The sequence below is a fragment of the Dermacentor variabilis genome, chromosome 8 (genome assembly GCF_050947875.1).
Source record: "Dermacentor variabilis isolate Ectoservices chromosome 8, ASM5094787v1, whole genome shotgun sequence".
Taxonomy (NCBI): Eukaryota; Metazoa; Arthropoda; class Arachnida; order Ixodida; family Ixodidae; genus Dermacentor; species Dermacentor variabilis.
The window spans coordinates 105,220,209-105,235,993 of record NC_134575.1 but is presented as its reverse complement, the minus strand read 5'-3'; the positions used below and the strand labels follow the sequence as shown (position 1 = coordinate 105,235,993).

At 44.4% G+C, this 15,785-nt stretch overlaps 1 protein-coding gene across 2 annotated transcripts; it reads left to right on the top strand.

Moving 5' to 3' along the window:
• The first annotated feature begins 6,676 nt into the window (after positions 1 to 6,676).
• On the top strand, positions 6,677 to 15,541 carry LOC142591208 (uncharacterized). Of its 2 annotated transcripts, none has more exons than XM_075703569.1 (4): positions 6,677 to 6,796; positions 8,596 to 8,697; positions 12,476 to 12,821; positions 15,388 to 15,541. In XM_075703569.1, the coding sequence occupies exons 1-3, from the start codon at positions 6,760 to 6,762 to the stop codon at positions 12,754 to 12,756; spliced, it is 420 nt and encodes a 139-aa protein (XP_075559684.1). In that variant the 5' UTR covers positions 6,677 to 6,759; the 3' UTR covers positions 12,757 to 12,821; positions 15,388 to 15,541. The 2 variants fall into 2 exon arrangements, with proteins under 2 accessions (XP_075559684.1, XP_075559683.1); XM_075703568.1 differs by having other exon boundaries at positions 8,596 to 8,754.
• Positions 15,542 to 15,785: the final 244 nt, after the last annotated feature.

Below are 15,785 nucleotides of genomic sequence, written 5' to 3'. Positions count from 1 at the left end.
CAATGCAAGAAATTTAATGATTCGACATGGCGACGAGAAGAGAGCGTGTTTAGGTTCAAGGAAGAAATTGTTGAAGAGGGCGAAAAGTCGCGATCGTAACGATGACATATTAATCGCACAGCTCTTTCTGTATAGCTTCTAGTTCATTAATCTTGAACTGCTTATGCGGGCTCCAAACTACAGATGCATAATCAAGAACAGGGCGGATTAGAGATTTATACATTAGTAACTTTGTGTCTTTAGGAGATCGGGTTAGCGTTCACCTCAAGTAATCTAATTTTTTTAGTGCTTTACTGCATATGTAATCAATGTGTTTGGACCATGACACGTTATGCGTAAAAATGACACCAAGATACTTATACTCAGAAACCTTATCTACAGCACGGCCATTGAACGAGTAACTGAAAAGGGAGGGGGAAGATCTGTTGCAGAATGACATCAGAACGGTTTTATTGAAATTAATGTTCATTTGCCAAGTGTTACACCAATCGCAAAATCTAGAAAACGACTCTTGAAGGCGATAATGATCATTAGAAGATTTAATCACTTCATATAGAACGCAGTCATCAGCATAGAGACGGATGTTAGAAGAGCAGTGAAGTGGCAAATCGTTTATCTATAATAAAAAAAGAAGCGGCCCAAGGACGGAGCCTTGGGGCACAGCTGATGTCACATCAACAGTAGCGGAGTCAGTCGAACTGTAAGAGACGAACTGGGAGAGAAATGAGAGAAAGCTTAAAATCCAGTTAAATAAATAAGGATTATTCAGTACAGCATTAAGTTTAACAATAGGTTTAGAATGCAAAACGGTGTCAAATGCCTTCGAGAAATCTATGCAAATGGCATCAACCTGGTTGCCTACATCAAGGTTAAAGGAAATGTCATGCGTGAACTCAACTAGCTGCGTTAACGTGCTAAAACCGCGCCTAAACCCATGTTGCATGTTAGAAAGTAAATTATTTGATTCCAGAAAGAGTGTGATGTGCTTATGAATAATGTGTTCCAACATTTTGCATGACTGTGACGTCAGTGAAATTGGTCTGTAGTTCAACAAATACTGCTCATCTCCTGATTTATAAAGAGGGAGCACTTTGACTAACTTCCATGAAGAAGGTACAGTAGAGGATGATAAGGACTTTTTGAATATGACTGACAGATATTTTGATGACCACAACGAATAACGAACAAGTAACGCGTTGTGTATCCCGTCCGGACCGGTGCATTTCTTAACATCCAGGTTCAATATAAGGTTGAGGATGCCTTCGCAGTTTATCTCAACGTCACTGATTGCTTCAGAAGCAACTGTATTGGTAAGTGTCGGGATGAAGTTGCTATCGGAAACAAACACGGATTGAAAATACCTGTTGAAAGTATCGGATATCGCCGCCGGGTCGTTGATGACGTCATTACCTATTCCGAAGGAAGTGGATGAAGCATCGCGAGGTAAAATAGAAGACCAAAATTTTCGTGGGTAAGTTCTTAACAAATTGTGCAGGCGAACGCGAAAAAAGAAATCCTTGGCATTTTGCAACTTAAGATTGAGTTCATTCTTTGCCTTAACATATCTATCCAACGCCATGGGACCAGCGCCTCTTCTGGAACGCCTTAACCTTCGAACGCGACGGGACAAATGCAAGATATCACGAGTCATCCATGGAATGTTAGAATTTCTTTTCTTAGTTTTAATGGGCACAAAACGTTCGATACATGATTTGACAAGACGCTCAAAGTAATTAGCAAGGCAGTTGACGTCCTGGTTGTCTGCAAGTGCACTAAACGTATCGAAATGATAAGACATCAGTAATGGAGTTGTCGTCCGCACGAGTAAAATCAGGGAAACTAGTAAACGTGTAGAGGGATTTAGAAATTGGACAGGAGAGTGACACTAAAACGCCTTTATGGTCTGAAATACCATCAATTACCTCGCAAGGAAAGTCCCGTTCGGCTATGTTAGCGCTTAAAAAAACTACGTCAAGGACGGAATTTAATCTGGTTGCACTAGGAACAACCTGGATGATACCAAAGGACAAGGAAATGTTTATTAGTTCTTTACAAATAGCTGTGTCGCGACCGACTACAGACAATGATGGCCAGTGGATGCCAGGGGCGTTGAAGTCACCCATACAGATAAAACTCGACGAAGCAATGTTAATCTCGCTCACGAAATTTGCAACAGCATGAAGAACATCAAGAGTAGAGACGGGGGGACAATATATAACACTAATCACAATACACCGATTATGAAGGTAAATTTTACACCACACGGATTCTGTTTCTGGAGGAGAATGCAACACTGAGAATCGTAGATCCGACCGGATAAGCAGTGCCACGCCACCACCAGTACCGCAAATCCTGTCTTAGCGCACGGAAACAAAACCGGGGGGAGTGAACTCAGATTCGTAAATACCATTGTGCAGCCAAGTCTCTGTGATGCCGATAACATGGGGGGAATGAATAGATATAAGGGACAATAAGTCAGGAAATTTCTTAACAATACTATGAGCGCTTATATTTAAGACAACAAGGTTCTCAAAACGGCCAGGATGAATTTAGGAAGTGGATGGAACGGAAGTCAAACGGCCAGACTCAGAAGAAACACGTTGAGCGGGTGCCATTACTAATGAGTTTGAACTGTCATCCCAGTTATAACGAACCTTGTTAATGAAAGCATGATCATATCTCAACTTCACAAGAGAACCGCTGTCCCGAAAAGAGGCTGATGCGTCCCAGATATTTTTCCGAATTAACCGAACCCCTAGAAGAGAAATCTTCTTTAATGACGAAATTTGAGCCCTTGAGTTTTGAGACGTTCCTAAGAACCTCGGTTCTGTCGCTGAAGTTAGAAAGTTTTAGAATGACGGGACGAATGTACCCAGTGCGTGCTCTACCGAGCCTGTGGCAGCGCTCAATATGAGGGCAGCTAGTCTTCAGGTGCTCAGTAAACACAGATGAAACTGCAGTCATCAGGGTGGTAGCGTTTTCATTCATTGCTTCAGAAATACCGTGTATTATGAGATTGTTTCTACGAGAGTGATTTTCAAGACTGTCATTTTTTTAAGACCAAGTCCGTTACCTTAGTAGTCAAGGCACTTATTTCAGTACGTAAATCACACAGTAAACTAGAGTCTTTTCTTTAGCCGCGTGGTCTTTCAAGTATGCTTCAACCGCTTATCAGTAATTCTTAGCCAATACTGCGTCCCCCCTTAACCCCAAACTACAATTATACGTACGCATCCTACCAAAAAAAAGAATTAAATACCATAAGGGTGTAAGTGATTTCTCTCACGGGTGACACTCTTCGTGGGTGTTCAAAAACACCCAAAGCAGAGGGTGTTTATACCAACACATCCTCACCCCCTAGGGAAGAGTGCTTAGATGAGAACACCCTTTCTTGTGGGTTTACACGACCAACACCTTTCTAAACGGGTGTTACACCTGCTAACACATTTGAGTTTACTACAGCAATGTAGCTTACAAGTGAACTACATAGGTATTGTATGTGCTGCCTAGGGTTAGATATGTATTACCGCGTTCACTATAAATTGCAGTAGGGGAGATGTGGCCGAATCGCTTTCCTGGTCGAGAAAGTGGCGTTAACGTGCGAAGCCTTCCAGAAAAAAGTGGAAGCGTTCTCGCCATTCCCGCAATATACGCACTCCCGTGCTTCTCATCGTCTCTGGTGAGCGATAGTGCACTGCCAGGAATCGGCAGCGGTGTAGTAGGGTATGTAGTACCTTCCTCCACCTTGTGGGCTTCCACAGAAAAAAAGAAGTGTCTGCCCGTCCAATGCCAATAACTTTAACAAATGTGTTTGCTTTCCAAGCGTCGAGGTCCAGCAGTAACCAAGAACATGGGCGGAAGCGCCCATGTACGAATTTTAGCGGTTGGTAGCCGGTGATAACTTTCTTCTGCCACCCACAGCCATGGCGGATGCTATACTGAAAAAAAAACAAAAATCATCTGTGCTTCTACAAGAGGCGTCCAGGAGCTTCGCACATTTATGCGGCACCTTTTCGAGATGAGAAAACCCCACAAGCAGCCGAGCACTACAGCGGGCGACACCTCTACCCATTAAAAAAAATAGGTGGCCTCCCGTTGGCTCTGCGATCCGATGTGTATTCACGTGCAATATGACCTGCAACACCGGTGCCCGCGGTCGAAGGCTCTCTAAGACTGTACGGTTGCGCAGACGAAGGGTAAGTTCCAGACCTAAACGCAGCTTCAATTAGTGGTATTTATTAAACCGCAATTTCGCACATCAGAGCCGCGCGCAGCCCAGGAGCCCCTTCGACCACGAACAAGGATGTTGCACGTGATATTGCATGCGATTGTACCTTGCGCACGCAAGGCGAGTGCTTTACCTCTAGGCCGGCGCTGAGGTATATTACCCAGTCGGTCATAGCAGTGCCGAGCATGCATTTGTGCAAGCACTTGTACATATTGTAAAGGCTTTACTTTTTCGCATGATGTAACGTGTTTTTGTGTACGCAATATAAAAGTGTAACCTCCGAACGGTCAAATATTATCATAAATTTGTAGCCTTTATCGTTTACACCCGTCAAATAAGGAGACCTATAACGTAAAACCATTCCAGTATGTTTTTATTCCTATCTGGTGACGTCAAATGTGCGTAACCGCCGACGCAAGCATCGGGCGGTCACCCGCAGGGTTGTCTGAACGGACCAATCAAACAGCCGCCTCATTCATAGGGGGTAACTTTTGATTGCTCGAAAAACGAATACCATTGCCTACATTGAGCGTCTTGTCTTATCTAATTGGCTGACAAGAGGCGAGGAGCACGCTCAAGTGGAGAGGGATTCGATGGGGCACTGAAAATCGATAACTGGATGAAGAGGGTGGTGCCGGTGTCTGCGATCGGTCCGCTTTCCCTTACTTAGCTGCGGTGGCTGGTCGAAAATCGCGGCGGCATGCAATGGAAGCTTAAGAATTACGCTAAAACGTATCGTCATTAAAGAATATATGGCAGAATGAGGTCGTAAACGTGCCGAAAATGCTCGAAAACGTTACACGGCCACGCAAAAAGTTTTAGTATACGCGTATAAACCCCTGCTCTCCGGCAGGTGCGAGTAGCCAGGGCCTGAGCGATCGGTGGTAGCCATCTCTTATTCCTTTCGGATCGTGGCAGCCTGCAGCTATTCTGAAAAGAAATCCCTTTTGGTAGGCATATTAATTCATCTTTGACGCGTACACGTCACTTTGACGCGGTTAGTTTTCGCGGCTTGGTGACGTCGCGTGACAGGCAGATGAAGTGGGTGCAGCCCGAAAACTTTCTACCAATAGCCGAGGGCTAATGGCGAAAAGGCGTGGAATCAGAAATAACTATTTTTCTGTTGTTCGGTGCAATCATGCATAATCTGTGCGTACACGTCATATCAGATGGGGAGCTATCGCCGTGTTCATGACGTCGCGTGACCGACAGGTGGTCCCAGGTGGTCTATATTAACCCGTGTCTCCTACTACAGAAAGCCTCAATATATATATATATATATATATATATACCACCATTTCATTACGACCGCGTGGGGGAACTCCCGGAGTAATTTAGACCACCTGGAGTTCTTGAACGGGTACCCCATTTGCAGTACACGAGTATTTTTGCATTCCGTCGGCAACGAGTGAGCTAGGACTAAACCAGCGTCTTCGATATCTGCAACACAACGTCCAAGCTGCGTGATAAAGTTTTCGTAGTTTCGGCACGTAACACCCCGCAATTTATTTCTGCGCACAACCTTAAGCAAATTAACAGGCCTAATTGTCGCGAGATACCAAAAGGGTCGGCTTGTCCAACTCCCAAGATCAGATTACCGCAGTAGCGTGAGTTGGTAGTGGCGGTGGTAGGGCAAAGCTTTATTTTAACTGCTGACATGGCTTGCCTCCGCACGTTTTGTGCCGGTTCATATCTATACCACTTGGTGCGTTGCAACAACCTACGTTTTTGTGCCTCCACTGGGAAATCATTAAATGTCATGCGTTGTTTTATGGCCTGGCAGGTCTGTGTAGTTTAAAGATATCTATGAACCTGTCATACATATTTGCAAGAATTGTGTCATGATATATTGCTTGGTCGAACAGGCCTGGGCTTACTGGCAACGCAAAGTGAATCGCCAGTCTAGTGAAATATCTACAGGCTTTCTTGGGTTTTCGTGGTCACTAGAGCGAGCAATATAATGAATAAAAGACCAGCTAACTTATGGACGACATAGTGACGTCGATGAGGAGAACGATCGTTATCAGCGTAACGGAATATGCAGATGAACGGAAAAATGTTTTAAACACACGACCACGGACGCATGACTAGTGGCGAATTCATGGACTTCGATAATTAACAATCTACTGTACCAGCAGAATCACAAAAAAAAGTAAAGATCGCCGTGAATAAGACGACAACACATAGGCTATTGAGAGATATTTCTCTCCCCCATTTGCAAACCTGCCTTAACCAGAAGTGCTAGGCAGCTAAATTCAGCTATTTAAGTGCGCGCTTTGCCTGTTGGATCACTAGCATAAGAAAAAATATCGCGTCTGTTGCTTTGTGCGCAAGTCATCGATCTTGTCCCACCACTCGACAAATGAAAAGAACAGCTGTGTCGGTAGAACAAATGTCTGAATAAAGTTAACTCTCACAGTTCTTTCTTTTTTTGCGATAAAGAGCGGAAGTAGCACGTCCAGTTTTCTTGCTGCAGTCGGCCACGTTACGCAACGAATTTCGCCCGAAGCGTACCTACTGGCACCTCGACCATGAAAACTTACCTTGTCGCCTGCCTTTTGTCCGCAGGTATAAAGATCATTCATCTATCATGTATTCTCGACAAGCATCAAGCGCATGCACCTTTTTTTTTTACACACTGGTGGCACACTTTCGAAATAGAGATTTATTCTACCATTTTTCCCCACTATTCCGCTTGCAACATTTTGTATGCGCCTTCAATGGTTTGATGCAGTGATGTCGACTGTAGCCCGCACCGCCCGATGATGGAGGCAATCCCATTCACTGTGCGATAAAATATATCCGTCCTGTATTGTTATTCTGTTTGCATGCATAAAAAATATCACTGAGAGAAGAAAAAGAGCTACCTGACAACTTCCACCGGGATGAGCAGAGTGCCTGCCGGCTGTAAAAGAGAAAACATATATACCGAAAAGTAATACAGAATGAAAAACAGGAGGCACCAAATGCGGGAGGGGGCGTAGTAGAATAAAAATAAGGGGAGACAATAAAACACTATCAGCGGACAACACAAGGAAAAGCATTCTTGTGCGTGACATATTCAAGGAGTGGCACGTAACCTCCGGGCAAATGGTCCACAAATTGGCACAAAGCTTAGAGCCAAATTTTAGGCTGTAATTGGGAGTCTAAACATATCGCCTTCGAAAATGATAGCAGAGCTATGTTTGCTTGATTACCTCGCATGCATGACCAGTGGGAAATACACTGTCTCTTGAAGTGAGAACCAGAACTGATGACGACTGAAATAAATACACAAACAAAGTGTTGTCTTCTAATTTAGTCCATATAATGTCGCCCATTGTACCACGTGGTAAGCCCAGTGACTCATTCTCTGTAAAGTTCAGTCCACTGCGTAGTGTATGACGGACAGTCAGGCATTACCAGTAAACGAATAAGTATTTTGGTTGCAAAGCGCAGGATGCACTGAATGCCAGCTCTTGGCACAACGGTTCAGCTGCTGTGACACACCTTACACGAAGCTTCAGTAGCGCAACTCTAAGGCAACGACGCAAACCACGCCTACGAAAACGTGGAGGACATGATCTTGTAGCTCAAATTCGCTTATCTGGGTGCTGCCAAAAAGAATGTGCAACGTAATAGAAAACGATCACTGATCTTTGAGAGACCCTCCAAGTGAGATACGTTGCATTTTCCTTTTAATTGCGCAGACGTATTTTAAATAAGTACACTGTTTGTTGCTGCAGTTCTTGTGATATTGTAGTATTAACGTTTGTTTTAAAAGACATCTTCAATACGCGGACCCGGATCACGAGACTGAAATAATCAGAAGAATAAGAATGGGCTGGGGTGCATTTGGCAGGCATTCTCAGATCATGAACAGCAGGTTGCCATTATCCCTAAAGAGAAAAGTGTATGACAGCTGTGTCTTACCAGTACTCACGTACGGGGAAGAAAGCTGGAGGCTTACGAAAAATGTTCTACTTAAATTGAGGACGACGCAACAAGCTATGGAAAGAAGAATGATGGTTGTAACGTTAAGGGATAAGAAAAGAGCAGATTGGGTGAGGGAACAAACGCGAGTTAATGACATCTTAGTTGAAATCAAGAAAAAGAAATGGGGCATGGGCAGGACATGTAATGCGGAGGGAAGGTAACCGATGGTCATTAAGGGTTACGGACTGCATGCCAAGGGTAGGGAAGCGTAGCAGGGGGCGGCAGAACGTTAGGTGGGTGGATGAGATTAAGAAGTTTGCAGGGACGACATGGCCACAATTTGTACATGACCGGGGTAGTTGGAGAAGTATGGCAGAGGCCTTTGCCCTGCAGTGGGCTCAACCAGGCTGATGATGATGATTATGATTCAATACTTGATGTATTCTTTACAGTTAGCCTTGGAAATGCCGGAGAGGACACGCTCGCCGCAAAAACTACGGGAAGTCTGACAGGGCAGCTACGAGGTGGAGTCGAAGGCGTCGGCCCCCGCGGAGGTCCGGGTGTCACATTCTCCATTGGTGGGAGTATCCGCGGTAGCATTGGCGGCCACGGTGAGGCCAAATGACGCTCATTACATCGTACAATGTTGAGCTAGTTGGTGCAAGTTCTCAGTCTTTACGTCCGTCTCTTCGTTTAACCTTAGCATCATAAATAATGACAGCTATATAGCTGTCATTATTTATGATGCTAAGGGTAAATGAAGAATTCATGAACGTAAACACTGAGAGCTCGCAAAAAACCTTCAGGTTGGAAAACAAAGCAAGCCGAGCGCGATTGATATTGCAGAAACACGAGAGATTCTCGGGCACATTAGTGTACCATGTGGTTTGTTGTTTAAACTGCACCACCTTCGGGTGCAGCCCACATTTTTTAGCTTCATTATGTCGGGTATCGGTCCGTGTTTTCCTTTCCGTTCCCCCAGTAAAGGGTAGCCTCCCAGATACTTTTTCTGGTTAACATTCTTGCCTTCCCTTTTACTTTTCTGGCTTTCTCTCTGGCTCATATTTTTTTTGTTCAGTAAAGCCACGCTTCCGGTTCCAGTGCAAGGCTTGCGCAATTGAACGAGCACATCTTCGTTTCTTTTCGGCTCCTTCGAGCTAATTAGACATTATTACTGTACCGTAAGACTTTGTGAGTCTGCTTTGTTTGAGGCTCTATTTTGGCATCCTTTTTGTCGTCGTATGTGTACTAGAAGGTCTTAAATTGCCTAAATTGCTGCGACGGAACAGGCCACAAACCTGAATCCCACTAAACCCAAACTGATTTGAAGTCTTCAAAGACCCTGTCTTCAAAACATATACTGACTCTCTGGATGCGCATACTCAAAGAGAGCTAACAAAACGTAAGTATACGCCGCGCAACACACCATCGCAGAGCCATAGCAAGAAACCGAAGCTCGCTCTTTAAAGTGAAATTGAAGGAACACAAACGCATAAGTAACTCCTTGTCTCATACAATACGCTTCCGTTAGCTCTCGTGCGGTATTGCCACGGCTTCGGCGGTTAATATGAATGCCCTCAAACTAATTGACACATCCGCAGGAGCCACAGTGGTACGGCAGGCGTGGGACAGTTCCATATTGATTGATATGACGTCTTCGCTTGTTCGGCCGTTATGAAACCGTTTGGTTTGGGCGATGTATGTGGTGCCACAGCTCAAAGGTATCTCGTCTACCATGCCCACACGTTGTAGACTAGTTTTCATTTGGCAATCTTGCGGCTGGAGTCAGCCCACTTCCCTAGATTGGTTTTGTCATGGTTGTGAGTCCCTGCTTGAGACGCTGAAAAGTCGCGACAGTAGGCATGACTCCACCTAAGAGACAGGAAACCGAGGTAATGCCTTTAATGCACAAAGTTACGCACCACCGCAGCAGAGTGGCTACCAACTAATAAGTTATCGACGCTTTGTGTCCCCGTTTCTGCGTAATAACTGAGCTTCTTGTACGTTTACAATTACGCAAGCACACGTCGACGACACGCGAGTGCCTTTCTGCATGCGCTGCGTCACTCGCACTCTCACAAAAAAAAACGCGATAGACCAGCACTAGAGCTAATGGAACGGCATTAAATTCTAAAAGGTGAACTTTCCGTAAGTGTTCTTTTTCTTGCATTACATGAGCGAGCGTGTGTATTTTTTTATATGACTGTAAGATATTGTGCTTCGTAACGTATATCTATTCTTCATTTGCTCTTTTTGGATCTGGTGCATGCAGGAAGTCATTGTAATGGAACGTTGTTCACGATATAAAATTAGGTGTGAGCTGGCGCTCAGTCTATCCCTCTCTTAGCTTACCCGTAACGCCACAAACATTGGTGCGCTTTAATGTCACTGCCTACTGATTTATGCTTAGCAGTGTGTAGGATTCCATATAGGCTCATCCAAATAATATTCGCTATTTAGATGTGTTCTAGCTGAGAAACACTATATGTTACCAGGAGAAGTACAGATTTGGCCGCACATCAGGCCTAATCACCAAACAGATAAAATAAAGCAGACAATGCTTTTCTACTTCTGATTACCCCGGCGGCAGCGAAATTTTCGTTCACCAGACGCACACTATAGCTTTGGATATAGCGACCACTGAAGCCAGCCCTTTTAATTGAATTGTGGGGGTTTTACGCGCCAAAGCTACGTTTTGATTATGACGCACGCCGTAGTGGGGGGCTCCAGATTAATTTTGACTACCAGGGGATGTTTGAGGTGCCGCGAGTGCACAAAAAACGGCAGTTTTTGCATTTTGGCCACAGTGAAATCGAGCTGCCGCGGTCGGGATTGGATGCCGCGACCTTGTGCTTAGCAGGGCAACACCACGGCCGCTTCGCCACTGCGGTGGGTAAAGCCACCACTTTGCCACACACAAGATTAAGTGCGAATTTTTGAGCGACAACAGTATAATCAGGCATTGTCAATTTGTTTCTATACAGCTTTCATTGCCCAGTGCCTGCACAACCCTCCATCAATGATTATCTGATCATGTCGTTAAAGGGTGAGCTGAGAAATGCAATTCGAGGTACTGCTCCCAATACATAAATTACACTGTACCGTCCATTGAGTGCCCGGTAAAGAAACTCAGCGGTTCAAAATTAATTCGCAGTTCCCCACTACGGCGTGCCTAATTATTATATCGTGGTTTTGGCCCGTAACACCCCAGTATGTAAATCATAATCCAAATAAAGACGGCAAGATATAATAAATACCCTAGCGTACTCGACTATGACAGCTCCATATTTAGTTCAAATAGCGTTTACAAGATCATTTATCAAGGAATAAAACCAAGCATATCTACCTACATTCCATTGTACTGTGTGGACTGCTTCAATATACGTAATACCGCCGCCATCTTGATTTCTGGAGTAGAGTGCGATGCAAAAGCACAAAATCCATGCAACAAGACATACGCAGAGAATTTGCAGTGATTATCAACAATTGAAGTTTGTTTCGGCATCGTCAACTAGATCGAAATTGTTCGCTTTGTAATTGTTGGCAATGGACACTACTCAGAGCGTTTGTGTGCGCTGAGAAGATCGTAAACTCTTTATGTGTTCCTGATCAAACAGGCCGAAACGTATCTGTCCCTTAGATCGTAAAGTGTACGTCGTATGCACACCTCGTGCTTACGTCGTTCTGCAATGTGGGCAATAATGTCTGCTTTAACAAGAAGACACGAAGCATAATCTTGATCAGCTGTCCTTACCTGCAATCAGCCCCAAGTACATAAGCTTGAGAACGAACCAACCTTTCAATTGTATACGTTTTGATGATAGTCAATGTGATTGCCGCTTATCAGTATTTGTACTTGCCGAACCGTCTTACATACATATGTTATTGGCACTCTACGCACGAGTAAGATATCAAGCATAGTACGTGTTCTTCAGAGGGAAATTATTTATAAGGAAAGGAAAAATTGTAACCATTAAACTAGAGACATTGTACCTGCCATGTTTGAAATTTATAGCTAAATCATCGTTTGAATGAGTTTTACGGAGCTCACCAGGTTTAATATAGAACGGGAAAAGTTCTGAAAGTGAAATTTGCAAAATAGTGTTTCATTTTACTGTGTCGTACCTAATTCACTTAGCGTAATCAAAATGCCAACATTGTCATAGAGTTTAACTATACCATATATTGACCATGCTTCTCGTGGACGTCATCCTTAGAAAGTGCAAGGTTTACCAACGTAATAACCACCAAACTTCAGTTCTTTCTCAACGTTTCCTTTTTGCCAGAAAATCCAATTGCCGACTGTATAGCAAGTAACTTACTCCACTTCAGGACCAGGCATTGGCAGCACAGCGGCATCAAGCAGCAGTTCTGCACCTGGCGTATACGGAAACTATCCACCGCCCACCGGTGTCGGGGCAGGCTTTTATGGAATGCCTTACGGTGGCGGATACTACCCACAGTACGGCCCGTATGCTCAGTATGGTCCGTACCGACAGCCCGGCCCCTACGGTCAGTATCCTCCGTACGGCTACTACGACGAGTATCCTCGGTATTCCGCCTATCGCGGAGCGCACAGTAATTTCCGTGGCTGGAAAAACCGTGACCAGTAAGCCGCCCATTCCGGCACCGCAGCTGTGCTTGCTGCGTCTCCTGCTACTCCTGTCCGTCTTTCATGGTGAGCGCTCTTCACATATATCATTGCTGGTGATCAGAACGCATACACTTAATGTGCTGTGGCGCCTTGTTTACGCTGCTATCCTTTCAAAGGTACTGACGACTCAACGCGCTTCTATATGCAGATGTTATTAACACAATATACCACATTCCGTTCAAGCGAATAGCGATCGCACAAAGTATAGGATGTATCGCGTAACCTGAACCAAGGATTTAAAAAGAAAGTCGTCAGCGGCAGCTGAGTGAAACCAACGGCATATGGTTTGTCGTCCTGTGGAACTCCTAAGAGCATTCTTTTGCACTTATTTAGTTAACTAAGATGAATTACGAAAAAAATTTTATTATTCACTTTAGGGCCAAGTCTGTTTCGTTGCTTTGTAAAGGGGGTTCGGATACGCCCGATCAAATATTTGTGGCAACGTGCATGCTGCCTGGTGTTTCTTCTTTTTTTTCGGCGTTTAAAGAAAGCCCGCGAAATATGAACTAAAACTGCACTCATGCGCTATCGTATGGCAGCCTCTCACCCGCGCTTCGTGCGAAAGAACCGTGAGTGCGGACCATGACGAATAGAGCGGCCGCGGTTCTAGGCATCGCTTTCACGGTGCGTCAGCATCTTTGGCGGTTGCACACGGAAAGGAAGCGCCGTCGTCTTTGATAAGCGATAGGCTCGACGTACGGTTGATAGCACTGCACTATGATAGCGCACGAGCGCAGTCACGTGGTTTTATTTCATATTTCGCGGGCTTTCCTTAAACACCGAAAAAAAAAAAACGCCACGCAGCATGTATACGTTGCTACAAAGAATTTGATCCGGCGTTTCTGAGTTCCCTCTTTTACAACGCAACGAAACGCACTTAGCCCTAAGTGAATATTCAAAGTTTTCCGTAAGTTATCTTAGTTGATTAACTAATTAAGCGGAATGTAAAAGATGCTCTAAGGATTGGCACGTGACGAAAGACCATATGCTGTTAGTTTGATTCAGCTGTGGTTAACCACTTTTTTTTAAATGCTTGGTTCATGTTACGCGAAACACCTTATATACAGGGTGGTGACAAATAAGTTTTATGGTTTTCTAAAACTAGGCGCTAGGAGGTACGTTAAGTTCACCCATGCAAATAAGTTATGTGACCAGGGGGATACCAAGTGACACGATAATTATCGCTGCCTGCTGGCCAATTAAATAAAATTGCACAATTGCCTTTTTAGAGAATACACAAAGCTGGTATGTTCGTATTGAAAAGTTAGAGGCAGTCCTTTTTCTACGCATTTCCACTTGCTAGAATTTTTTTAACGTGCGCGTGTTCCAAGATATCCGGCTGCAAATTTTAATTTTCGTTCGCATGATTACGCATGCACGAGAGTGTAGGTCGGAGCGAAGCTTCTCCCTGACATGACGCGGTTGTTGCGTGAGGCGTTAAGTCGGACAACGGGTCGGAAGCATAGACAAAGATAACCGTTCCCGTTTCACTCTCGGCTGGCGAAATCAAGGAGTGACTGCGTGGTATGGCCTACATTGCACGTATTATGCTGGTCAGAGCGATCACGGAAGATAATTTTTCGGTACGTTTTGTACGACTTGAGCTCACACCGGCGCAATATCCTGTCAACGGGTTAGCTTCAATGGCGTCTCCTAGACTGCTTCCGCCACAGCGGGGCCTCTGGGAGGACAATAAAAAAAATAACACGTGCGGATCCACCGGCACTGGCGTGACTGCTTCCACCGGGGCGAGGTGTTCTACCGAAGAAAAATATACGTAGTTCTTGCAACAGCTTAGATGAGTGGCGACGCCTCATTAGCGCTGCGGTAGCACGCGGCTCGCCACCCAGACTGTCCACTTCCAACTAAGCCAACCTTCACAAACATCTTTCGGCGCTTTAGCACAACAGGCTCAGTCGACTGTCAGAGAGACCAAGAAGATAATTGTCGATGAACACTTTCAAATCGACGTTCTCGCGTACGTGCCAGTATCACGACTGCCTCTTAACTTTTCGATAGATACATGCCCGCTTACCGCAGTCGCTAAAAGTTTATTATTCAATTTCAGCTAATTGGCCGGTAGACCGTGACAAGTATCATCTCACTTTGTGTCCTCCTGGCCACATAACTTATTTGCACAGGTAAACTTCACGTAATTCCCAGTGCCTAATTTTAAGAAAACCGTAAAACTTAGTTTTGATCACCCTGTATATATAAGGTGTCCCATGTAAACTTAGCTAAACTTTAAAAATATGTAAATTGCACGTAGCTTGAAAGAACCAAGGCAATGTACTTTGCCGTGACTAGGAGATATTGTGATAATTTTTTGCATTCTGCATATTTATAAATTAGTCGTCGTTATTTATTCAACCTCTCAAATATTATAAATAAATGCAAAGTGTCAATCAGAAAATTGGACAGCAGCTTGGAAAACTCCCAATGCAGCTGGCTGTTGCTCAACACGGGCTACCTAAATGTGTTTTTCCAAGCGTGAAAGAAGGCCGCGAACACGCGCAAACTACCTCGTGCGGCCAGTTACACGGCAATTTTCTATACTTATAGTGATTTATTGTGTCTTTTTTTTTTTCAGATCAAGCAAAATAGTACTCTGGAAACAACGGCAGTGATGCAGGAAAGAATATATTGAATGTCAAACGTATCTCCAACAATTGCAGCTTTTGTGTAGGTGCTTCGAAAGTTATCGAAATAACTAACGCTCGGAGCTACAACCAAAATTCCTCAATAAAGCCACTTGACAAAAATCCTGTGGGTAGCTACTACATTTATGCGGGCGATCCCGTCGTACTGTCACAATGCAACTCTTGGTTTCACCGCGCTCTTCGTATATCAAATTACCGCGTAGGGATGATGTGACTGAATTTAACAGTTCCGGTACGTTAGAACAAACTTTTTTTCATTTGCTCGTTTTGGTAGTGCGAATACTCTCGCACATGCGCACTTGTAGGTGGCATAAGCCGCGACTTGCTC